Consider the following 24,977-nt stretch of genomic DNA (forward strand, 5'->3'; position numbering starts at 1 on the left):
AGTTACAGCCCCTCAGCCTTTCCCCCCCTCACACAGAATCCTTCTGTCTCTCCCCCATTTCCACTGGACATGGCAACTCTCAAGGCAAAATGGCTAATGTGGAATGGACTTATTCATCACTAGATGCAGCTTTTCGTATCAGAGTATTGCAGCATGGGGGGGGGGACTGCAGCTGCCAAACCTATTCTTGACATGCATTTGTAAATGCTAATCCTAATGAACACATAGTTCACAGAAATATGAGTGGTTTTAATTGCTTAAATGTCCCGAGCCCCTTGCATGAAATATGTCTTTCCAGGGGAAAAAAATTATTATTGCCAGTCTGAAAACATGCTGATCAAGCAGCTCAGAACAAGTTTACTCGCTCTGCTTCACTTGCTGGTTTTATTTATTAATTATTTCCATGAGATTGTTTGCATAGTTATCTTTAGCACTTCTATGTACGAAGCTCTTGATAAGAGTTATCTCAGTTAACCTTAGGACAACTCTGATGATGATATTCCTGTTTTATTTATCAGGAGCTTTGGCTCAGGAGAAACAGCCCAACCCAAAGCCACTTTTGGCCTAGGTGTCGTTAGTTGAAGGACAGCACTCCAAGTCTACATCCTACATCACACTGCTTTCATAAACCAGGGCAGGGGAACTTCACACCTGGAGGCTGAATGTGGTCCTCCAGGCTGTGGCCTAAACCACTGAGCCTCTTGAGCTTGCTGATCAGAAGGTTGGCGGTTCAAATCCCCATGACAGGGTGAGCTCCCATTGCTCTGTCCCAGCTTCTGCCAACCTAGCAATTTGAAAGCACGCCAGTGCAAGTAGATAAATAGGTACCGCTGTGGCAGGAAGATAAACCGTGTTTTCCTGCACTCTGCTTTCTGTCATGCTGTTCTGTTGCACCAGAAGCAGTTTATGTTGGCCATATGACCCGGAAAGCTGTCTATGGACAAACACCAGCTCCCTTGGCCCAAAAAGCGAGATGAGTGCCACACCCCATAGTTGCCTTTGAGTGAACTTAACCATCCAGGGGTCCTTTACCTTTACCTTTTTTTATCTGCGCACACCTCTCTCGAGCCCTGCTTTGCACTCTCCTGAAGTGTTTTTGCCTGTGTGTCTCTGAACTCTGATAATGGTTCTGCATGCTTGGATAGAGGGCAGAGAGGTTTGTGTGTAGAAACTGGCCTTCTGCATAAAGGTACAATTTATTCATTGTTCCACCTACTTCTGCCTCTTGCCCAGCCCACCACTAGCATGTGGCCCCTGCCCCCGGCAGAAAAAGGTTCCCCACTCCTGGGTTAAATGATGTCAGAATGCAAACATGGCATCAGTTTGCATATGTGCCACTAGGTTGATTTCAGCATGCATTCCCATAGACAGAGATATTGTTTCATATATGATGCATCTCAACCAGAAACAATAGGTTAAAAATTTTGAAGGCATGTTGTACTGAATGCAGAATTAAACTCCAGTTCCTGCTAGTGTCTTGATTGATAAATGTCTCTGGTGGTACAATGTGTGCGCGCATGCACACTCACACAGAGTCATAGAATTGTGGAGTTGGAAGGGACCCCAAGGATCCTCTAGTCTAACCCCCTGCAATGCAGGAAACTCAGCTAAAGCACCCATGGCAGATGGCCACCCAAACTCTGCTTAAAAACCTCCAAAGAAGGTTTCCCCTTTCTCAGAATAGTGGTCTGAAATATAACAAAGTTTTAATAATCACTGATATAGGAAAGAGTACAAAATAGCAGAACACTTATTTTGTGTGTCTTCCTTCTCCATTGGAAACTTAATAGCTTCCATTCAGAGCTGGTTCAAGAGATTTTGCTGCCTGCGGTGAAGGACAAGCTGACATGCCCACCCTTCTGTGTGCAGACACTGACTGGACTGGAAGTTGAATCTTCAATACTAGCAATGGGGTAATGTTCTCTCACACACCTGAGGGCAGTTTTTGGGGTGCAGGATTGGCCATGCAGTACGCACTGTCCTGTCTGTCCTTCAACTGAAGGTATAGTTAGGGTGCCCAGGAAGAAAAGCCAGGGAGCTGCAGCTGCTGCTTCTCCCCAGCATCTGCCGCCTGGGGTAATTACTTCATTCTGCCTAATGATAGAGCCGGCCCTGTTTCTCTTGCTTTGGACACCCATAGATCAGTGTATCACAAAATACTAAGTTAGTAAAACAGAGAAAATGGAATTGAAATATTTCCCACATTCGTCTCCTTCCAGAGTTACAGAATTCATAAGGAGGTACTCTGCCTTCCTCCTTCATAGCAGGAACATAGAAATTAATTAGCAGAACAATATCTGCACCATTAATGCAATTAATTATGGTTATTGTGCTGTACAGCCACATGTAATACTTCACACATAATGGAAAATTTCTGATTATGCCTCTTTAAAGAATAATATATATGAGAATTATGGACCTAAACCTGCTTCCACTGAGGTCAATGGGAAATCTGCCATTGCCTTCCTTTAGAGGGAGATCTGGCTTCAGGGCATGGGAGTTGCATTTACATTAATTAATGTAATGAATGAATGACGGGAAATGTTGAAAAATCTGACTTTGGGCCCCATGACAGACTGGCACTAAACTTGAAAGCAATACTGAAAGCAATACTGAAAGTAATATGCTTTCATTACAAATAATTGAAATGATAAACTTGGTGCCATACTGGATTGTGATGTAGCACCACAATGAAGTGTTTGAAGCTTTAGTCTGTCCATTAGTTGCAATTGCACTTTTGACCAGAGTTGGCCACCTTTTCCATCCTCATGGGCCAGTATCCTCCAGGCACCGGTCCAGGGCCCAGGAGCACATTTTGTTATGCAAACTGACCTCTTCATCGATGGCTAGCCTTGATAATAAAGCCAGCTCTATTTATCAAAAAGAGTTTCACAATTCTGGAGCACTGTGCTCAATCCTTTTAAATTAAACAGTTGCCAATGGATCCTCCTGAGGAAATAGCATCGGAGCTGGACTAAGCTCGCAGTCTGCCCTTTAAATCACCACTGTTTTAGACCACAATTTCATTTATTTTGTATTTTCTTCCTTATAACCCTTAGCTTCCAAGCACTTTTTTTATGAATACATATTATTATGTCAATAGAAAAATACAGCTGTTTCCTGACATTGAGCAGGATCCAATGCAGTCACTCTGTGGACAGAATAAGCTTCTGTGAACTGAAGAACCCCTTTTAATTTTTTTAAAATTATTTTTGTAACTTTGCTTTCCTGGATGTCCATATTGGTTTGGGTTTGATTTTCCAAGCAGACTTTAAAGAGGGATGGGTCACTGGCTCAATAATGAACTAGAAGAGCGAAGGCTTAGGAAACAGACATTGGAACTGATTGGTCTCTTTTCACCATCTGAACCCAATTTGTATGGTAACCAATAGGACAGCAAGAACCCCTTTTGTGAATGTTTTCCTTCCACAAACAGTTATATGATTTTGTTAGAGAAACAGATGCAACAGAGGTAGTGCAAAAGTTACACAGGACTGGAAATTGGCTTCCAGAGACATCTTTCCCCTCTCAGAGTCAAGACCAATCATCATGTATTTATTGTCAGGAAAACACACAGGACTACATCGTGAAATTCATGAGACTCGAAAGTATATCTTGGGTAGAACAATACTGAGAGTTAATTTCATGCCTATATATATGAATGTACGTCAAGATAGTGATGGTGAAAGTTTGTGTCAGGGTCTGTCTGGAGAAGGAAGAGTGGTGGGTACCGTCCATCCAAGAGCCCCCCAGGGATGATGCAGAAGATGACTTAGACCCAGGAAAATGGTGGTGGAACATGGGGGACCAGTCTGCAGAAGGGACAAGATGGGAGATGCTAGATGCAGGAGGTTTCAGTGATCAAAGGGGGTCAGAAAAAGGAGATCCTTCCAGGTCAGGGCTGGGTACTGAGAGATTCAATGTGAGCACAGACTCAGACAGAGAGGAGTCAGAGTTTGCCCCAGCTGCCCAACAGCTAGACAGTCCCAGTCCTGCTGGCTCTCCTCCTCTCCTGACGCCCCACTTGAGGAGAGTCCTGCACACTGCTGAGCAATGGGCCAGACAGGCCCCAAAAAGAAGTGTAGCCCCTTGCCACAGTCTGCATCTGCTTGGGAGGTTAGAGGGGGAAGACAGGGCCAGTGGTCAGTCCCAGCTACGTCTTCAGCTAGGTAAGACGAGACAGAGGAACTAAGCTGTGTTGTTTATTTTCTGTGAATAAAAGCTAATTGCATTCCATGTCCCAAGTTGTTTCCTGTCCTGTGGATGACCTATACTTGCTGGACAGCTCCTTGACAGATTGCTATGGATTTGGGGGATATAGACAATAAACTTGCAGTGAGGTTATTGAAGTAATAGGACATAGAACTGGATTCAGCCACAACTTTGGAAATTCAGGCTGTGCAATTAAAGCCGATTTGGTGCTCTAGCGCAACAACACCCTCTTACTCTCCCAAATTGGGCTATTTGCAGTAAGAAAAGTGTTGAGAAAATGCACTTGAAAATGTGGATAAAAACATGCTTGATGTGACCTTGTATAACCTCCCTGCAAACAAATCACAATGAAAGAATGCGCAAAAAAAGTAGAAATCACACAATCTCCTCACAAACTTTGACCAAATAAATAAGGATGAATTATCACATTTCATATTCATCTTTCAATAAAAATTTAAGAGCCTGCAGAAAAAGTTGCAAAATATTAGTTTTGGCAAGTGTTTGTTTTCACTCAGCAGGCTGTCATTAAATGTGTTTGAAAACCTTTAGCCTTTTAGACTATAGCATATGGACACTGCTTCAGAAAATAGGTGCTGAGGAAAGCTCTTTTATTAATTGAACAGTCTCACTGTAAAACACGTGACATCCCATTAGAGAGTTTATAAATAAGGCTAAATTTGCATGGAGAGTTTTGCCAAGCTCCCCCCAATTTCGCAAAGTAATAATTTGTAGCTTAAGCTGTTCTCTGAGATGAAGTTCAATCACACACCATGCTTTGATAAAACAGGAATGGATGTGTGGTCTGCTGGAAGCAAAAAAATATATATGCCTTGTTCAGCACGCTATTTTATATAGTGGTGCATCATTCAAAAGGGGGCACATGCTGGTGTCACCCTTACAAGCAGAAAGATGCCTAGAACATTCTTCCCGCATCTCTCGCACTTTAAGCAGAATTCTATTTGTGAGGGTCTCAAGGTCTTCATTTGCATGCACCCAGTGAGAGCACTGGATCCACACAGTTTGAACTCCTGGTTCATTTGAATTTTTATGATGGCATCTTTATGTATTACTGCTAACAGCAAGCATATTTGAGAGTAGGAAATGAAAAGGGAAAAGAGCCCCCCCAAAAGAATATTAAATTGAGGAAGGTTTTTCATGTATTCAAAATCATCCCCCAAATCCCAGACATTTTGCTGCTTTTCTGAACCTCCCCCCCCCCACATGCTATGCTGGTCAAATCCCATACATGCCTGGGGGGGGGGGAGGTCCTTTAAGATTGATATAATGGTTTTGAGGCAGCCTCTAAATCTTGCAATCCAAATTTTATTAACAGAAGGCTCAAAATGGATATGCTGCTAATGTGCATGGAACAGAGACCTCTACCCTCTGCTCTACAAGAGCCCTTTATATTGTTATGCGTTTGGAGGTGGATAGGCTGATGTCTGAGACCCTTCTGATTCCTGGATCTAGCACAGATTCAATTCCTGGAATAGCCAGGCTAGCTTCCTGGTGAGGTCAAAGGCCTCTAAGTATGGGCCATTAAGATAACAAAGGAAGTGGCTCTGTGGCAGACAGCAAAGGGGTGATTCCCCTTCCCTCAACCCGCTGGTAGTTATATAAGCTAGAAGGTAGAAAATGGTAGGCTGCAGGCTGGGAAGCTGGGAGCCAAGGCTGTGGCTATGGGAGAAGCAAGACCCTCTTGGGGCTGTGAACCACTCCAGGTTGTTGTTGTCATCCATCTGTCTCAAGAGACAATGGAGTATGCACAATGGAGTTGTGATGCAGCAGCTAAAAAAGCCAATGCAATTCTGGGCTGCATCAATAGGAGTATAGCATCTAGATCAAGGGAAGTAATAGTACCACTGTATTCCGCTCTGGTCAGACCTCACCTGGAATACTGTGTCCAGTTCTGGGCACCACAGTTCAAGAAGGATACTGACAAGCTGGAACGTGTCCAGAGGAGGGCAACCAAAATGGTCAAAGGCCTGGAAACGATGCCTTATGAGGAACGGCTTAGGGAGCTGGGTATGTTTAGCCTGGAGAAGAGAAGGTTAAGGGGTGATATGATAGCCATGTTCAAATATATCAAAGGATGTCATATAGAGAAGTGTGAAAGGTTGTTTTCTGCTGCTCCAGAGAAGCGGACACGGAGCAATGGATTCAAACTACAAGAAAGAAGATTCCACCTAAACATTAGGAAGAACTTCCTGACAGTGAGAGCTGTTCGGCAGTGGAATTTGCTGCCAAGGAGTGTGGTGGAGTCTCCTTCTTTGGAGGTCTTTAAGCGGAGGCTTGACAGCCATCTGTCAGGAATGCTTTGATGGTGTTTCCTGCTTGGCAGGGGGTTGGACTGGATGGCCCTTGTGGTCTCTTCCAACTCTATGATTCTATGCCTCTGGGGGTGAAGTCAAACCGCTGCATTGGCAGCACCAAAGTCACCTTCCCGGGACACAAGCCTGGGCAGTGTGTATGGAGGTCCTGGGCTGCCCAGACAACAAGACCCCCCTCTCAGCCTCATTGATGTGGTCCAAAGGAAAGCAGAGCAATAGGTTTGGCACCAGCTTGGCTGCAGGAGTTGTCAGAAAGAGGAATGCAAGGCGCCATCCAACTGCCTTAGGGACAGCACTCCAGATTTGTGTAGCGTTTACTCCACTTCTCCAGCTTCTAGCAGAATGAGCAATAGCCCATTTCCCCAGTGTGTTTGGCCCTTCAATTTTTAGCTGAATGTACTGCAGGCAGGTATATGTAATAGGTGAGGGGACGCAATTTAAAACACAGGTGAAGATTTCATGATTTGGAACATTTTGCTTCTTTTGTTTTAATTTATGCCTGCAAGGCAGAATTTGTGTAAGCCATGATTATTAAAGCCTATAAAAAAAAACCTCATGGTTGGCAGAGGAAAGAATCTTACCTGGAGGCAATGCTAAATAATTACATACATTAGTTTCCAAGTCATTAGATAACAAGGAAAAGAACAGACAAAATAGTTGGCAGAAGGTCAGACAGCTTCAGTAGCTATTACACAATTAAGAAAAATTAGAGGTATAAATATATTTTGAAAACAGGGCTGCTAAAATATAGTTCATTACACAACTAATTCCAACCCTGGGTGAGCAGGCTTGTGATAAACCCCACAAAATTTGGAGGTCACCAGAGACAATGAGTGGCCCAAAGTGATGGCTGAGTAGAGACTTGAACCCCTGTCTCCCAGGTCTTAGTCCAACGTTCTAACCACTACACCACCAGTAGAATAGATAGCCCCATTGAAATTAACAGATCTATGTTAGTCACATCTATTAATTTCAATGGAGCAACTCTGAGTATGACAAATGTTGGTTATAACTTTGTATTGGTAGAACATATAACATAAGTAACAAGACTTCACTTCTTTCTTAACCTGTTGTAAGGAAATTCAAATAGATCTTCCTCTTGCCATTGAACGAAATGTGCTACACAAAATAACAGGAAAGGTTAGGTAATTCTTGAATTCCCCAAGTTACTGAGTGGAAGTTTCGCAAGATGCAGCTGGATCAGTGGATTGCTCTGTCCTATTATGCAAAACTAAAATAACAATGTGCAAATTTGAACTGCCCTTAGGCTTCTAAGATTTGATCTCTAAAAGATAGCAGATAGATTTGACTCTAGTAATTGCTTCAACCTTTGACATCACATTTTTAAGAACAAAAAAATTATTTTTTAACAGATGCAAATATATACATCTTTAAGGATTCCTCCTTCCACCTAGCATTACTTTATCTAGAAGGCAACATCTCCTTATATCTAGACTTCTTCAGGCTTATTGAAAAATTGTGTTCTGCCTACGTGGTTTAAGCCAAAAGAATTCAAATCACAGAAAGCATCTCTCCCTCTGGTACTCTATTTCTTAAAAAAGAACCTTATGAAATATGTTTAAGGAAACAGGGACAGAATATCTGTCCCCTCAAGTGTTTTTCATATATGTTGTCAAACAGGAGAAAAAGCACGATCCAGATTTGCATATCAGTCTTAAAGCGGGCATTGGGTTCAACTTTCAGGGTAGAAGACTGAAAGAAAACGTACAGCTCCTTAGAGTGGACCAAATTCTATGGGTAACTGCACTGTGAGAAGTGGCATTACAAGTGACATTTGGGGAAGACAGCAAATTGTGGTGTTGTAGCAGTACAGCAAAGCATGCTGGGAAACTAGCTAAGGTAGCGGCCATACACAAGTCAGGTGTGAACAGAGAGCGATGACTCAAAGAGCAACGTTATCCACACTGCCAAGACTAACCCCACCACCTTTGTATAGCTATGCTCATGTAACACATGAGTGGCAATGCAAAAACACAAGCATAAATTCTCACATACTGTAGATTGAACAGGATGGGAAACCTATGACCTTTCAGATGCCTGCACCCCACAGTCAATGGTAAGGGATGATAGGAATTGTAGTGCAACATTTGGAGGGCCAAAAGTTACCCATTCCTGAGCTAAGGAGTCGCCACATCGTTTGTGTATTCATCGGTGAATATGCAAGTGACAAGGCTGTGCTGTCAAGAGTCTTTCTCACAGCTGCTGCCTGCAAACCAAAACCCGAAGGTGACAGGACAGAGAATCAGAGAATACACCACAGCGCAAATCTAAAAGCACCTCGGATTGCCAGATGGGAATTGTATGCTTATTAGTTTTCCCCAGTTGAAAGGTGCTAATGTGTTAGGAGTTATTTGGAGGCACCCTTAGGCTGAGGCTGCTACACTAATCTACAAGCGAGTTAAGAGAGACTTAATGGATTTAAGCCAATTTGTTTTCATGAACTCTCATGGCAATATAGTTCTTTTAAGTTGCCCCATTTTAGCTTGACTGCATTGTTGTTGGAGTTGTTAAGCCGTGATCCACAAACCATTTAAGACAACGTGCTCGCTTTTTATTGGAGTATTTTCAATTGACTTCAGATCACCTTCTCTCATGCAGCTAACAGTTATAATAATGTCAACAGGGAAAGTAATTTCAATATAAATAGTATTTGTTAGTTCAAGTGACACCCTAAATTGGTTTCTGAGGAGAGACCAAACAGTAAATTAAACTAAAAGAATAAAGTGGGATTAAGATTAGCCCCAAAGGTCAAAGTCACTGGAATGGATACCATTTCCTTGTTAGTCTATTATGTACATACAGCGTGCTTCCAGAGTCTTTTGATGGAAATGTGTAACCTAAAGTACGCATTAATAGCCATTATAACAATTGGAGGGAGACACAAACACAATAGAAATATTCCCTAGGCAGAAAGAATAGGCATTTATTAACAATTAACACAAATATAAAATCACTATAACCCACAGCTACCATTATTGTATGACATTATACGGGCCAGTTACTTAACTGCTTGAATGTTGGTTAAGCCAGCAATAAAATGGATAATAAAATACTACTGCTATCTAAAATAGCTTTCCTGTCTAATTAAAGATAAAAAGTGGAAGAGATACTAGGGCATAACCCGTGAAGTGAAGAACTTTGATTTTCATTACTGTGCCAAACTGCATGTTACATGGGGTTTTCACATAACTTCCTTCCCAAGGTTTATTTTTTTAATATTATAATTATAAAAAGCTGCTGGAGACTGCCATCAGAATGAATGATGTGGGAAATTGTTAATCCTTTCTACTAACCGTTTTCCCTCTCAAAATCCTCTCCAGTTAAATCCACCCTGTCACCTCCCTCCCACCACAGGACCTATTTTATACCCAAGGCAGAGAACTGTGGACCTCTAGATCAGCCTCCCACAAAACTGATACCCTCCAGTTCTTTTGGACTAGGACTTCCAATATAAAGCACCACATAAGTGCCAAATAATTGAATAATGGGCTTATTCAGGCTGAAAACCTCCATCTCCTGCTGCCAAAGGTATTTGGGATAAAAGGGCTTCTTCATACTGAGCCATCCATTCCTGTCTTGCTACCAAGGGCACTCAAGGTGTCAAGCATTCTCCAGTCCCATTAGTTGGTTCTTTTGAATTGTGGATACTAAGGGTAAAGGCCTGGTTTTTTTTAAAAATGCAAAACATAAGCTGTAGGTCTTCTTCCACCAAAGAGGTGACTTCACTTCTAGATTCAATGATCTCATAGCTTTTAAATCTTTGTAAAGGGGTTGCTATTCAATTGTCTCCTATGGTTTTACTTGCCAAATTGCTTATCAGTTGCATGAGGATCTTTATTTTTTTGCTAACTAGGGATGAGCTGACTTCAGCCTTACATGACACCCTGTCATTCCTGTGGTTCAACCTTTAGACAGAAAAACTGCATACCCTACCCACAGTCCCTTCAAAAATTATTTCATTTCATTTAGGCTGCGATCCTAAGCATCTCTTCTCAGACGCCTACCCAAAATAATTCAATGGGGCTTGCTCCTAGGAAAGTGGCTTTAGCATTGCAGCATTTGCAACTAATCTGTGTTAAGCTGTTCTTAGTGTGTGCTTTTGTTTTTCCTTATGTTTTAAACAAAAGTGTCCTACTGGATCAGACTAAGATCAATCTAGAGATCAATTGGTCTTTTCAAGAATTGTGGTAAGAAATGCTTTTTAAGTGGTCACTGGTGGATTGCACTCTACCTTCTGTCCATCCCTGGAATTTTAACTTAATAGTGTTTATTCACAAACACAATCTATATACATGTAAACCAGGCTTCCTCAACCTCGGCCCTCCATATGTTTTTGGCCTACAACTCCCATGATCCCTAGCTAGCAGGACCAGTGGTCAGGGATGATGGGAATTGTAGTCTTAAAACATCTGGAGGGCTGAGGTTGAAGAAGCCTGATGTAAACCTAGGGGTTTACAAATTAAAAACAGACACAAGAAAAGCAACAGAAGTGAGTGGAGGAAAACAGAGACCAAAGTAAACAGGAGAAGAATATTCAATTATTTCAGTAAAATAATTTTGCAAAAACTTTACCTAAAACAACAACTTGTCTGCTAACCACTTAATAGATTAATCAGTGGGCATGGTTATTAAGTTTCTGTGTCTTTTTGCTATTTTGAAGGAAGTGCGAGACAATTCATAACTTAATAAACAAAGGATGCAGTTCATTGTTATTCCATCATTAGTATGTTGCTGTTTATTGTTTTACATACCAGAATTAAAATAATACCTAAAAACCCTTGTGTGTGTTGTTTCAGCCCTCCCAAATAAAATCACAATTAATTTATTTAAGAAACCTTATATTCCATTTTCTTTTAAAACCTAACTGAGCTCAAGTCAGCCTACAGAACACCTCATAATAACATGAAGATAATCAAATTTCAAATAATTCAGCATAAAAATAACCACACTTCAAACAGCTTATCATGGAGCAGGAAACAGTATTAAAATAACAGTCACAGAAGCATTTGACCAAATGCCTTTTATGAACAGCTGTGGTTTAACTAGATGCCTGAAAGGGTGTAGGACCTGCTGAATCTCAGCCAAGCATTGCACAGAGCCGCTTCCTCCAAAAAAACCCTGCACCTAGTAGTTGCCCACTGGGCGTCACAGAGATAATGCAACAGAAGGAAAATGGAGGCGTCAGAAATTGAATGGAACATGCAGGGAGGAATTAAAATTAAGGAAGGGTGGGGAACCTGTAGCACTCCAGATGCCACTGAACTATACCTTCCATCCTCTCTGCACTATTGACTATGCTGGCTGGGGCTGATAGGAGTCAGGACTAGATTAACATGTAGGAGGGCAGTTCCTCCACCCCTGAATTATGAAGCTTTATACAGTGTGTAAGTTCTAGTTTCCACAAACAAGACACCACAAGAGCTCCTTACACATGCTATTCATGAGTTAGAAAAAAGGAGATCTTTAAGCTTTTGTCAAGGATCCCTTCTTTCTAGCTCTCAGACCAGGAGAGTGTAAGTTGCTACTTTATTTATTCTTTTATAGGGGCAGATGGGGCTCTTCAGCCTGGGAAGGTAGCCCATCTCGGAGAAGGAAAACTCTGATCTTAAACCTCTGCTGCCTTGTGGGATATCTTCAGGAGATGGAAAGGCTAAGGAGTAAACCCTACACAAATATGGAGTGGAGTTGGATGGCGCCTTGCAGACCTCCTTCCTGCAACTCCTGCAGCCCAGCTAGTGCCAAACGCATTGCTCTGCTTTCCTTTGGATCACATCAGTGAGGCCAAGGTCACTTTGGTGCTGCTAGTGCAGCAGTTGGTGTGGTAGTGGTACAAAGGGCCATAATAAATGTGACAATGTGTACCCCTGTAAATCCTTGAGTGTGCTTCTAATAGAGAAGTTATGGTAGCCTGTTACTTTATGAAACGGACGATTTTGCAAGTTGCTGCCCCCCCCAATTGGGGCAGAAATACAACTAATATGTGAATCACAAAGATACAGCTCAAAGCTAGAACGTAAGTTGCTACATGGTGCAAATGGCTACATGTAACACAGGTTCCCAACATGCACACTAACACAATGTAACAGAACACCGTGGGAATCAGAACTTAATCAGCAGAAATTGCTAGTGCCTATTGCGCATGTGTAAACCATGAAATAAGGTAATGATCTATACCATTGGTGAAAATTGAAATGCTTTGTTTGAAATATTATAAATACCACTGCCTGGACCACCAGGCGGGGTTGCAGTTTTGTGGAACAATCTGACTGTAACCTATTGCTTTGCAATAAACGTTGTACTCCTAACTCATCACATTTCTGAGTTTAATTGCCTCAGGAGATAAGCGATTTTTTGCGTACATTGGGACTTCACCCCCAGAGGCATACTCCATTGTAACTTGAGACAGATGGATGCCAATCGCAGCATATATGTTTTGTTCTAAGAGAATCCAACGAAAGCAGTTTTATTTTGTGTGCAAAGCAAGTTTTTTTTTTTTAAGCAGAATGACACTGGTGGGGAAAAACAACCCTAAAAATTCTGCTTGGAAGCAAAATAAGGGAAAAGGAGCCTCAGGATCCCCTTCTCGGTTTATCTTTTGACCCAGGAAATCCCCCAGCACGGCACTGCCCAGCATCTCCCTGCCCAGAGTCCGGGGTCGTGACCCAGGCGGGATGGGAAAGGGAAATAAAGAGGACGCCAAATGGCGGCCGAAAGTGTCAACGAAACAAAAACAACGCCACGCTCAGCCAACCGCAGCAGACGCTTCTCACGTGTCCTATTCCGATCGCTCTGTCCAATAGCGCCGAGGCGCTTAAGGCGCCATTTTTGATTTTGGAACGCTCGGGACTTAACCCGGACACCTGCGGGAATGTGTTTTGCCCTCTTTTAAAATGGCGCCCGGCATCGGCTGAGGGTCACGTGCCCCCCTCGCTTGCCCAGACGCACAAGGCGGCGCCTGTAACCATAGCAGACGAGGAAGTCGTGACTGTAACACAAGCGGACGGCTGAATGAGCATGCGTAGAACGACCTAATAGGCGGGGCGTAGTGTCGGCTCGTGTAGCCACGCCCTCTGCCTTGTCGCCTGTGGCTTCCTTGACTGAACTTCCCGGAGCCGGGCAAAGTGGGCGGGGCCGTTGTCTTCCCCTGGCGGAGCTGCCGAACAGCTGCCTCTCTCGCGCGACCACCTGGCGCATCATGCACGGCTCCCCTGCCATCCCCGAGGAGGTCAGCAGCCTCCTTGCAGGTAAAGATGCCCAGCGCGCCTGTGAAAGATTCAGCACGGGTTTGCGGCTGCGGTAGAAGTTTCTCTGGGACGAAGGGTAGAGTGAAGTGGAGTTACAGGGAAGTCTTGGGGAGGCGGCGATGTGGCAGGAAGATTTGACTGGTGCTCTGTAAGGCGGATAAGGGGGAAAAACCAGCTTATTGGGAATAGACTTTTCCAGCTAGGGGAGAGGAAAGGAAATGGGAGAACTGTAGGTAATAATATCATGCAGGAATTTTGCTAGAAAAGCCTCCTGGGAAAGGGAGGAACAGGTTGGAAGCTGATGGGCAAATTGTTAAATTATGTATATACAAATATACAGTGCTTTTTTCGTTTAAAAATGTTTAGAAGTACTCGAATTTTGACTCAAGAAAACCACCATTTTATAGTTCAAATCGGGAAAAATAAATATAGTAAATGGACAAAAGTACAAAGATTCACAAAATGTTTAGGGGTATGCATACCCCTGCATCCCCCCAGAAAAAAGCACTGCAAAGCATAGTTAAGAGTGTTTCTTTGAGGAACTGAAGTGCTTCAATGTGTCCAGCCAGCTTCCTGACTCCCCCCACCCCCTATCACAACCTGCTTTTATGTGCGAGTGCAGGGTGGTGGAGTGAACTAAATGGAGAAGTCCAAAATTTAGAAGCTTCCTCTTGAACCAAATGAAAGAGGTCTATGAAGTCCACATATTTGCTTACATTTTCATGCATCTGACAAATGGGAGAACAGTTCTGTACTATACTGCATTTCCTGTATTGCCCAATATACACTCTGAATGTCTCTTCCTTGCCTTGTTAAAATTTGCATTGCTTATCTTGACAAATGCATCTTGTGACTGGTAGCCTAACCTACAACTTCCCCTATGAAGTTCTTCTTTTACTCCCTTTCAAGAAACTTTGGAATAAACTCCCAATTTCTCCTGGCCCAAGCAGTGGCCTTTTTGTGTTTGTGATTTTTCTTTCTGCCTGGGATGAAGAACCTGTTTCCCCTTCCCCAATTCCTAATGATACAGTTCTATACCCATTTACCTGAATGGACAGTCTGTTGAACTCAGTGGAACTTTCTGTGTAAATATGTATGGGGTTAAGAGTAAACTTGTTTAAATAACCTTTTTCAGAGTGAGCAGGAATACAAAGACAAATGGTCCTATAAGCACCTTAGTTAAAGTCTAATTAACTTATTGCAGCATAAGCTTACAAATGCAGGGTCTCCCATCAACAACCTACATAGCTTCTTTTTTTGGCGATCACTCATAGACGAATAAGATTGTCTTCCATGAACACCGTCTTAACAGTGAGTCCGTAAGTGACTGTGGAGGCCAATTCAGGATCCACACGTCCTTCCACAGTGGGGACATAGGTTTCCAGGGAGGGAGTTGATCATGGTGAGGGTTTGCCAAACGTGCCTTCCTCTTAGCACATTTCTCCCTTTCGTCCTGAGTTCGAGCGTAAAGGTGCAGGATGTGTGTATGCATATATACATTCCTAAGACTAGAGAAAGGGAATGTATTTTACAAGGTGAGAATAAAACACCAAGGAATACATCTTTAATCTCAGCTGCTTAAAAATGAGACTGCAGTTGCACATGGATGGGAGGTTGCCTGTTTTTGATGGGGTTACACACCCTCTGAAGGAGTGGATACGCAGCTTGGGGGTACTTTTGGATCCATTGCTGTTGGCTCAGGCTCAGGTGGCCTCAGTGGTGTGGAGTGCCTTCATCAGCTTCCGCTGGTGGCCCATTGTGCCCCTATCTGGACAGGGATAGCCTAACTTGTGTTGTCTATGCTCTGATAACCTCTCATTTGGATTACTGCAGTACGTTATATGTGGGGCTACCTCTAAAGCAGAGCCGTCTCATTCATAGGGGCAGGTGGCGCGGTGCACCAGGGCGCCAGGCCCCCCAGGGGCGCCCCCGCGAGCCCGCCGGCATACCGGGCGCCCCCTCCCCAACCTGCCCCCGCCCTGAGGGGCCTGGCACTGCAAGCCAGCCACCCTCCGGAGCCCCAGCTGGAGCGCTGGGAAGGGCGCGCAAAGCCCCGCGCTGCTCCAGCGCCACGTCCATCATCCCCCGAGGGGCGGCCAGCGCGGGAGGGAGGTGGGCGAGTGGGGGATGAGGGGCGTGGCGCTGCAAGCCGGCCACCCTCCGGAGCCCCAGCTGGAGTGCTGGGAAGGGCGCGCAAAGCTCCGCGCCGCTCCAGCGCCACGCCCCTCACCCCCCGCTCGCCCGCCTCCCTCCCGCGCTGGCCGCCCCTCGGGGGATGATGGACGTGGCGCTGGAGCGGCGCGGAGCTTTGCGCGCCCTTCCCAGCACTCCAGCTGGGGCTCCGGAGGGTGGCCGGCATGCAGCGCCACGCCCCTCATCCCCCGCTCGCCCACCTCCCTCCCGCGCTGGCCGCCCCTCGGGGGATGATGGACGTGGCGCTGGAGCGGCGCGGAGCTTTGCGCGCCCTTCCCAGCACTCCAGCTGGGGCTCCGGAGGGTGGCCGGCATGCAGCGCCACGCCCCTCATCCCCCGCTCGCCCACCTCCCTCCCGCGCTGGCTGCCCCTCGGGGGATGATGGACGTGGCGCTGGAGCAGCGCGGGGCTTTGCGCGCCCTTCCCAGCGCTCCAGCTGGGGCGCCGGAGGGTGGCCGGCTTGCAGCGCCACGCCCCCATCCCCCGCTCGCCCACCCCCCCTCCCGAGGGGCGGCCAGCGCGGGAGGGAGGTGGGCGGAGAGGCGGCCCACCAGGGGCGCCGAGGGATCGTCGCGCCAGGGCGCACGATCCCTTTGAGACGGCCCTGCTCTAAAGACAGTTCAAAAACTTCAGCTGGTGCAGAGTTCAGTGGCCTGGTTGCTCACTGGGCAAGACAGTTTAAGCATATAACACCAGTACTGGGCTGGCTGCCAGTTCATTTCTGGGGGCCTTTTCTGTGGTGGTTCCCTGTTTGTGGAATGCTCTCCACAGAAAGGCTTGTCCGACAAAAGCATTCCTCTTCTCCCAGGCCCGTGGCTAATCTACCGGTACCACTTTTAAAACTGTGTGTGGGGTGTGTGTTATTTTGTTTGTTTGTTACTGTGTTACTGTGTTATGCATTTTTGTTTTTTTATATTGTAAACCACCCTGTGATCCTCAGATGAAGGGCGGTATAGAAATTAAATAAATAAATAAATAATATATTTTTACAAACTCTGAAAAACCTGTTACATTCCAGGTGAGCCTTGACCAATTATGATTCCATCCAGCTATTGTTTTGTTGGTTGATCTGAATTAAAAAGAGAAAAACTCCTGAAAACTCTTGTTAACTCCAAAAAGGTGGCCATTTTTTTGGATTGTAGGGCAAATGGATCAGGCCAGGAAGGCACTTCCTGCTGGTTTTAAAGACATAAGAAAACAAATGTTTTTGGAGTTTCTTCTGCTCATCTTCCACTACCGTAGGTAGAGCATTATGCTCTAGTTCTTTGGTATATCTGTTTCTGACTTGCTGAGGCAGCCTGTATCAATATGAAAAAGATGGAAAGAGCAATGCCCAGCATTGAGGTGATGTGCACCTCTTCTGACCTTTCTATGTACTGCTCCCCTGACTCTGGCCTTGTTTACATGACTAATTAACCCAAGATGTAATGACATATTAGTGGATTAGTTTCTTCTTGATAAATCAGAAGCTGAAACAAGTTAAGGGGTGCTAGTGATAAGTGGCTGCAAAAAAGCCTCCAGTCTCTGTTCCAGGGCTAGTTTTTGTGGGGTCATAGTATATTATAACCTTTCTGGATGATATGCTATTAGGCTGTTGGACCAGATTTCTCCAGGTTGGACAACTGCAACTTTTAAATGTTTGTTCAGTGACGGCGGTGTCTTGGATATGCCCATACGGATTCTTGCCTAAAGTAGTTGTGAGAAAAGTCAGGGCTAGTGACGATGGGGAAAGAAAGAGAGTCTTAAATATTTAGCAGCGTAAGTCAGACTGTAGTGCTTCAGTGGAGAATTTGCAGTAATAATAGGGATTAGATAGCACATGCTTTTGGACTTCCAAGGAAGTCTTGCAGGTAGTGGGATGGCTTGTGAGCTACATCTTGTCTTCTGCACCTCATCTAATTTTGCGTACATCAGTGCACCCACAGGAAGGGCTTGCATGTTTCTGGTCTTTGAGACTTTACTGAAGAAATAACCACTGTCATCTACTTTTGCATAACTGCTCCAAGGGCTATAATCATAATCTTCATCTAAATTAATATACAACCCCTCATCCAAAGATCAAAGGCAAGTTACAGCATACTAGTCTTTGTACAAAAGCACATTATTTGGAATTGAATCACATAGGTTTGAATAGTTCTCATTTCAGTGTATTTAGGATTTGCTTATTGATCTTCAAAAGAGTCTTAGAATAATAGAATCATAGAATGATAGAGTTTGAAGGGATCCCAAGGAACATCTCGTACAGGGTTTCCTAAACTTGGGTCTCCAGCAGTTGTTGGACTACAACTCCCATCATCCCTAGCTAGCAGGATAAGTGGAGATGGGAATTGTAGTCCAACAACAGCTGGAAACCCAAGCCTGGGAAACCCTCGTCAATGATCTTGCCGAACTCTCTGTTGTGTTGTGTCCAGTGAGTACAGTCGTATATATTCTTTGGCAAACCTATATGGTTAGATCAGGGATGGCCAACTTCTATACTGTCATGTGCCAGTTTACTTTCAAGACAATGGTCAAAAGTTTTTTGGGGGAAGGAGGAGTAAGTTTTACAAAATGAGAAGGTTGGCAAGGTTGCGGATCGTGAATATGGATGATCCGCCTGATCCTATAAAACTGATTTAGCAACCGTAATTAAAAGAATGGTAACCACCCTCCTTATTTCTTATGCCCATGCTCTCAGTTAAGGCAATCTAGCCAAGGTAGAATATGATATTTTCTACATTTAGTTCTCGGACATAAAGATTGAACTCTTATAGTGCTTCATTTCCAGTCTGAACATTACTGAAATGAATGTTCATCACAGACGGATTCTGGATAACTGAATAAGACATAACCATTATGTGGATATCATTTAAGCTGATTACCTTTGCAATTACCATCTATTAAAACAGTATTGAAATGAGGCTAGATACATTGAAGTTAAGAGAGTGAGAGAGAGAGAGAGAGAAGAAAGGAGACCACTGACATTCTTGAAATAGCCTACAGTATTTGAAACATAGTTCAATTGTCTTTGCTATAAATTTGATGTAAGTGTCAGATCTGTAATAAAAATGGCACGGGGTATTTTTTATATACTTGCTGCTCAATTAGCTTCTTTTTTAATTAACACTGGGCCTGGTTATCTTGTCCTTCTGGCTTTTCTTCCAGTTACCTGTCAGGGAAACTTAAATGGGCACATCTAAGAGTATGTATACTTGGGTTTATGTTTTTGCATTTAAGAAAGTGATGCTCAATTTCCTCAAGACCATTCTAATTCCCCCTCGCCATTCCAACTAGTCGGGCTCGGGATTTAAATTTTGATTCCACCCCTGCCCCACTTGAGACCACTTTCCTCAATATGTGAGTGTGTATGTGTGAGAGTGTGTGTGTGGGTGGGGGTAACACAAATAAATAAAACTACAGCTAATTTCACAAGCTGCTTTGCCCATTTTTCAACATATTCTGCCAATTTTCCTCTTACTGTGCTAAATGGTTGTCCTTCCTAAGGGGACTTGTTTGTATGCTGACCTCTCCAGCCTCAGAGCAACCCCCCTCCCCAATTCTCATAGTAAAATACTACAAAGCATTTAGAAGTTGGAGGGTATTTGATCATTTGCAAAGGGGATTACAAAAAATTTGATCATTTGCAAAGGGGATTACAAAAAATAATAATGCAAAAATGTAAACTGTATAGTTTGTTTTGTGTGTGAAGTTAATGTTATTTCCATGTTTTTAATGATCAAAATCCAGTGAAACTTAAAATAGAGGTTTGTTTTTCAAATATAAAGTTTTCTGGTGTCACATCTTCTGTCCATAGAATGATACTGTCGATGCCTTTGAGATTATTGACTAGTTTTAATGTGTGACACTTTTACCCACATGCTTTCCAAATTGGGACCAGCTTTAACCTAGAGGAAGACATCATAAGTCTACGGTCACTTCTGAAAATGGGTTTTTGTTAATGAAAGTGCCAAATGATGTTTGATCTTGCTCAGTCATATTATATGCATTAGAACAGTTTATTGTCTTCTAGCTTTTATTTCTCAAGTAATGGGGTGTATATATATTTTACACACTTTGACAGTTTATTAAAACTTGTTGGGTTCTTGTTCATTTAATGATGGCAAGTGTCAAAACAGCATTTGCTGTGCTAAGCACAAGCGCAGCAGTGAACAAATCTATCCAATTTAGAGTTTGAAATATCTTTCAATTATATTATGCCTGGGACTGATAAAGTAATTCCATTAGATAGTTTGGATATTATTGCCTTATGAAAAAAGCCGTAATAGAGGTATTTATCTTCTGAAAATTATCATTTCTTCTTTTGACTCATCTCTCTCTCTTTTAATTCTTTCATGATTTAGATGTCGACACATTTATATTGGATACCCTAAAAGGAGAGAATTTATCCAAAAGAGCAAAGGAAAAGAGGGATGCTCTGATTAAGAAGATAAAAGACATCAAGTCCAAGTAAGCAGTTATGATTGAATGCTGTGCATTTAGTGCAGAAAGTGAATTATCCCTGCATCAAACCTGTCATTATTACTTCTTCACGTTTTACCAGTGGAAAAACTGAGGCTGAAAGAGAGCACCCAATGCCAGTGTTTAGTTAGAACTGGAAGCCAGAATTTCTGGATCATCATGGTTTGTTTTGAATGAGTGGAATGATATTGCATGCTGCTGTGTAATTCCCTCTTCACTCCTCCCTCTTCAGTCCTCTGGCCCATGGTTTGTTGCTCGCTTATCAAGCCATGGTTGCTAGCCAGCTATAAACCATGGTTTGTTGTTGGCATATGGGTAGTGACTTGTTAGAGAGTAGCAAGCCAAGGCATCCTGGTTCCCCCCCCCCACTTGTGGCAGCAGCTAAGTGGGAGAAATCAAGTACAGTTCAGTATCATATTGCTCTCTTACAATTCTTATTATTACTTCCTATATTTGTGAGTTGCTTTTCTCACAGAGTAACCAGTGCCGGATTTACTTATAAGCTAAACAAGCTATAGCTTAGGGCCCCACTCTTGGCCCCCCCCCCAAAATGTAAAGGAAAAAAAACCCCCTGGATGTACATTTCCAAAACATAAGATAAAAAACAAATAAAATAAAACCTACATACAGCAACAGTGTTTTGTGTTGTGTAGGCTCCTATGATGTAAGTAATGGGCCCCGCCCGCTAGCCTGCTCCTTAAAATATCACTGGTTTGCTGATTTCTATATATAGGGTGCCTACATTCTGCATGTGCAAAACCTGTTAGGTCCATAAATTACCATATAGCATATAGGCTATTCAACACAAAAAACAGCGACAATTTGTTGTTGACAAAGAACAGCTGGACACATAAAGGGCCCCATTACCTTCAGTAGCTTAGGGCCTCACCAAACCTAAATCCGGCCCTGAGAGTAACCCAAAGCTGTATACCTTAAAACCAGTTAAGAACAACTGATAAAAACATAAAAATACAATTACTGATCCTTCGCCGCTAAAATAAGCTGCAGTGCTATCCTTCAGATTAAGGTAGTAAAGCCCAGATTCATGCCTGAAAATAGATAAAGATGGTGCCAGGCCTGAAACACCCATTCTCATGTTGCCACGCTCTGAAACTCCCATAGTGGGAGCACACAAAGAAGAGCCTCAGATGATGATCACATGGTCAGGGCTCATCACAATAAACCGTGATTAGCCAGAAACTTTGGCACACCATTATATGTGAACATGGCCTATAAATTCCAGATCCTTGCCATTTAAATGGTTTTGATTATGCTGGTCCGGTTTGGGACAGGCTACTGCGACGTGGTTGTGAAAAGTTGGGCAGAGAAGAGTCTTTTGTTCTGCAGCCAGGACAGAAACACAGGCTGCTGCTTCTCAGTAGGTTAGTTTAAAAAAAAACAACGGAAAGCTGCCTTCCACTAAGCAGAGTAATGGTGGAGGAGGAGGACAACCTCCCCTCCAGCTCTGTTTCTGTACTGGTTGTGGAGGGTTTTCTTCCTTGGCAGCTAGCATGGAAACCAAGCAGACAGGTAGAGGAGAGATGGTGAGATCCATCTCACCCCAACAAGCTTGTTCACTCACCTGTATGGAATTCCTAGTTGCCTGTGGCTAGCAGGTGAGTTGTTAAAATACAAGTCTGTACTGGGAAAAGGAAAGAACTCTACTACCTTTTTATGGCTTTCCGTCCTGATGAGTAATATGAGTAAAGCATTTCTGTCCCCCTTGGGTTCTTTTGAGGATTTTTTTTGGGGGATCTTTCCTTGCAGTTGTTTGTGCATGTGGTTGGGTTGCTTGCATTTCTTTGGCATCTCAGAGCAGGCCGTGGAATTTTGTTTGCATAAAAAAAAGAGATGTGAAAATGTGAAAGGAATGTGGCTTTAAATTTCTTTAACTAGAATGCAAATGTACATCTAAATAGCAGTGGCCTGTGTTTCCAGCATTGCAATCTGTCTTTTTTCCTTCTGGCACCTCTGAGGTTCAGTGTAGGAATTCTGCAGTCTGGATGGAATAGCTTATCATGGTCTTCTGCCAGTGCTTGTCAGCTTTGTGGACTTACAGAGACCAACAAGCTGCCGAATCGGTGCATCTAGTCTCTGAGCTTAGAAATACCAGAGCTCTTGGTTGACCCAGACAGATTATTTAGCTAATAAGAGAAATCATGGCATGCTCCCCAACCTGTGAATAATTGTTTCATGAAAAATGAAGAATTGCAGAAGAATGGAGTGAGATTGCTGTGGTTTCTGTGTAAACAGATCGGCAATTGAAATGAACTTGCTCTGTACAGAAAACTTTGACCTACTTTGTACTATTCCTGCGAGCTAGTTTACAGATGTAAACTTTGCTTATGGACTCCACGTAATTCTTTATGGAGGTCTGGAGAAATGGTTGTGTGAACTGGGCAATAGGCAGATTCTTGCGAATCTGTGCAGTGATTCTTGTGAATATAATTTGTCAGTGTAAGTTGCTGTGAAAGAATTGTCTGTGCATATAATACTTTAGCAAAGAGAAGTCATCTTTTTGATGACTTGCAGTCAGTGTAACATTTAGCACTGGTAAGCATGTTTTAATTGCTTAATTACAAGCCAGAGCCAACACTCCTCAAGGACTGAAGTGAAGACACAGAGATAATGGACTCATGGAATTATAGGGTTGGAAGATACCCTGCCCAATGCAATTCAGGAATCTGCAGCTGTCCTATACAGGGGACGCTCGGGTTGCGAATGCGATCCGTGCAGGAGGCGTGTTCGCAACCTGCAGCGTTCGTAACCTGCGTCGCTGCGTCTGTGCACGTGCGAGCGCCAAAACCCGGAAGTAACCTGTTCCATTACTTCCTGGTTTGGCGCTGTGCGCAACCCGAAATCGCGCAACCTGAAGTATGACTGTAAAGGGAATGAGCCTGCAACTCTGGCATTATCAGCACTGTGCTCTAACCAGCTGAAGTATCCCCCATATTAGATCAGTCAGATTGTTATTGTTTATAGTCAATTGCTGTTATAAAACATATCACACACAAAAATGCACAAGCCCCCAAGACAATCAGATAGTAAGTTAAAACGTATCAGTTTTCAGAGTTGCAAGGTATCAGAGCTTAAGACTGTAAAGTTCCCCAATCTTGTGTTTCTCTCTCTCTCTCTCTCTCTCTCTCTCTCTCTCTCTCTCTCTCTCTGTGTGTGTGTGTGTGTGTGTGTTCTGGCTAAAAAAGGTAGCCCATAACTTTCTCATTGCTAGTGCCTATAAAGCTCCCCTGCAGGTATCAAACTTGTCTACACCAGCCAACAGCCATCTAATTTTGACCTCATCCCATGGAACCGTGAACCCCCCCCCCCCCCGAAACGAATAGAGGAATTTATCCCTCAGCAAATTGTATAAAGGGCAATACTGGATTTAGTGCGCAATGTTTTGATCTGTCCTGATCTCAGTGCTTTTTTTCTTTAAAAAAATTGTTTAGGTGTACTCTCATTTTCCTACTCATATTGAAATACTGGCCCTCAATGAGACCAAACTTAGATTCACAAAATCTGCATCCCCCCCAGAAAAAAAAATCCCTGCCTGATCTGCGTATGCAAAGATTTGTTGGCCTGTTAAAGGATTTACTGGTCAGATATTGAACAGGCAGTGCCCTGTATGAGTACCAAACCACTGTGGATCTCCACAGGCTGCTTGTTGCAGTACCAACAGTGACAAGTTCTTGGTGCTTTGGTCATTAATTTTATTTTTTTTATCTATATCAGCAATATAAAGACCCTGATTTCTAAGTAGTGCATGTTGAGGCTTCAAAAGATCACAGAGGTTAGATCTGCTCTGAACCTCCATTACTCATGACTCTTCCATCCAGATTGTTGCATGTTGCATTTCAGATGTTGCACTGATGTTGGACTACAGCTCACATAATTCCTGACCATTGGCCATGCTAGCTGAGGCTTATGGGAGTTGTAGTCCGGCAACACCTGGAGGGGCACCACATGGGCTTACTCCTCCTGGCCTTGTTCTCCGCTCACATAAGTGGCGTAATGGCATTTTCTGTTTTTGTTTTCTTTTGCTCCATCCTTGTATTTCATCAGCTTCACTGATACTTGCACCTTCACTCTTTTGTGTTCAAAATGTTCTTGCCAAGTTTACCTTAATTGATTTTCTTGTTCATTTGATTTACCTAATCTTTCTTATCTGTCAATGGGTATTTTGCAGAGCTGTACTTAAACACCTATCAGTTTTCCAGATTAATATATTGATCTTAAAGTTGGAGATTGCATGCATCCCAACCAGATACAGTCTCTGTTTGATCCTGTAAACATGCAAATCGTGTAAAATGTGCAAACCTTTAATTTAATTTTTTGAAGGGCATCTTAAAGCTAGTAAAATATTCTCTTGATAGTTTCACTTAGCATTAAAATATTCAGTGTCTCTTGTTGGTTTTTCTGTCTGTTGTATTTGTTCTCGTTTTCGTTTTTTAAAATAAGTAGCCTTAAGACTTTCCAAGTACTTACATTGTCCTCTCTTTCCCATCCCCCACTTCCTCTT

General features: G+C 43.3%; 1 protein-coding gene across 1 annotated transcript in view; it reads left to right on the forward strand.

The window, feature by feature from the left end:
- Positions 1-13,643: 13,643 nt before the first annotated feature.
- SKAP2 (src kinase associated phosphoprotein 2) overlaps positions 13,644-24,977 on the forward strand; it is a 101,951-nt gene continuing 90,617 nt past the window's right edge. Inside the window, exons 1-2 of the mRNA XM_033165256.1 lie at positions 13,644-13,807; positions 20,341-20,446. Coding sequence (XP_033021147.1) covers positions 13,759-13,807; positions 20,341-20,446 — 155 coding nt within the window. The 5' untranslated portion in view covers positions 13,644-13,758. The remainder of the gene's footprint in view (positions 13,808-20,340; positions 20,447-24,977) is intronic.

Source organism: Lacerta agilis, chromosome 12 (genome assembly GCF_009819535.1).
Source record: "Lacerta agilis isolate rLacAgi1 chromosome 12, rLacAgi1.pri, whole genome shotgun sequence".
NCBI lineage: Eukaryota > Metazoa > Chordata > Lepidosauria > Squamata > Lacertidae > Lacerta > Lacerta agilis.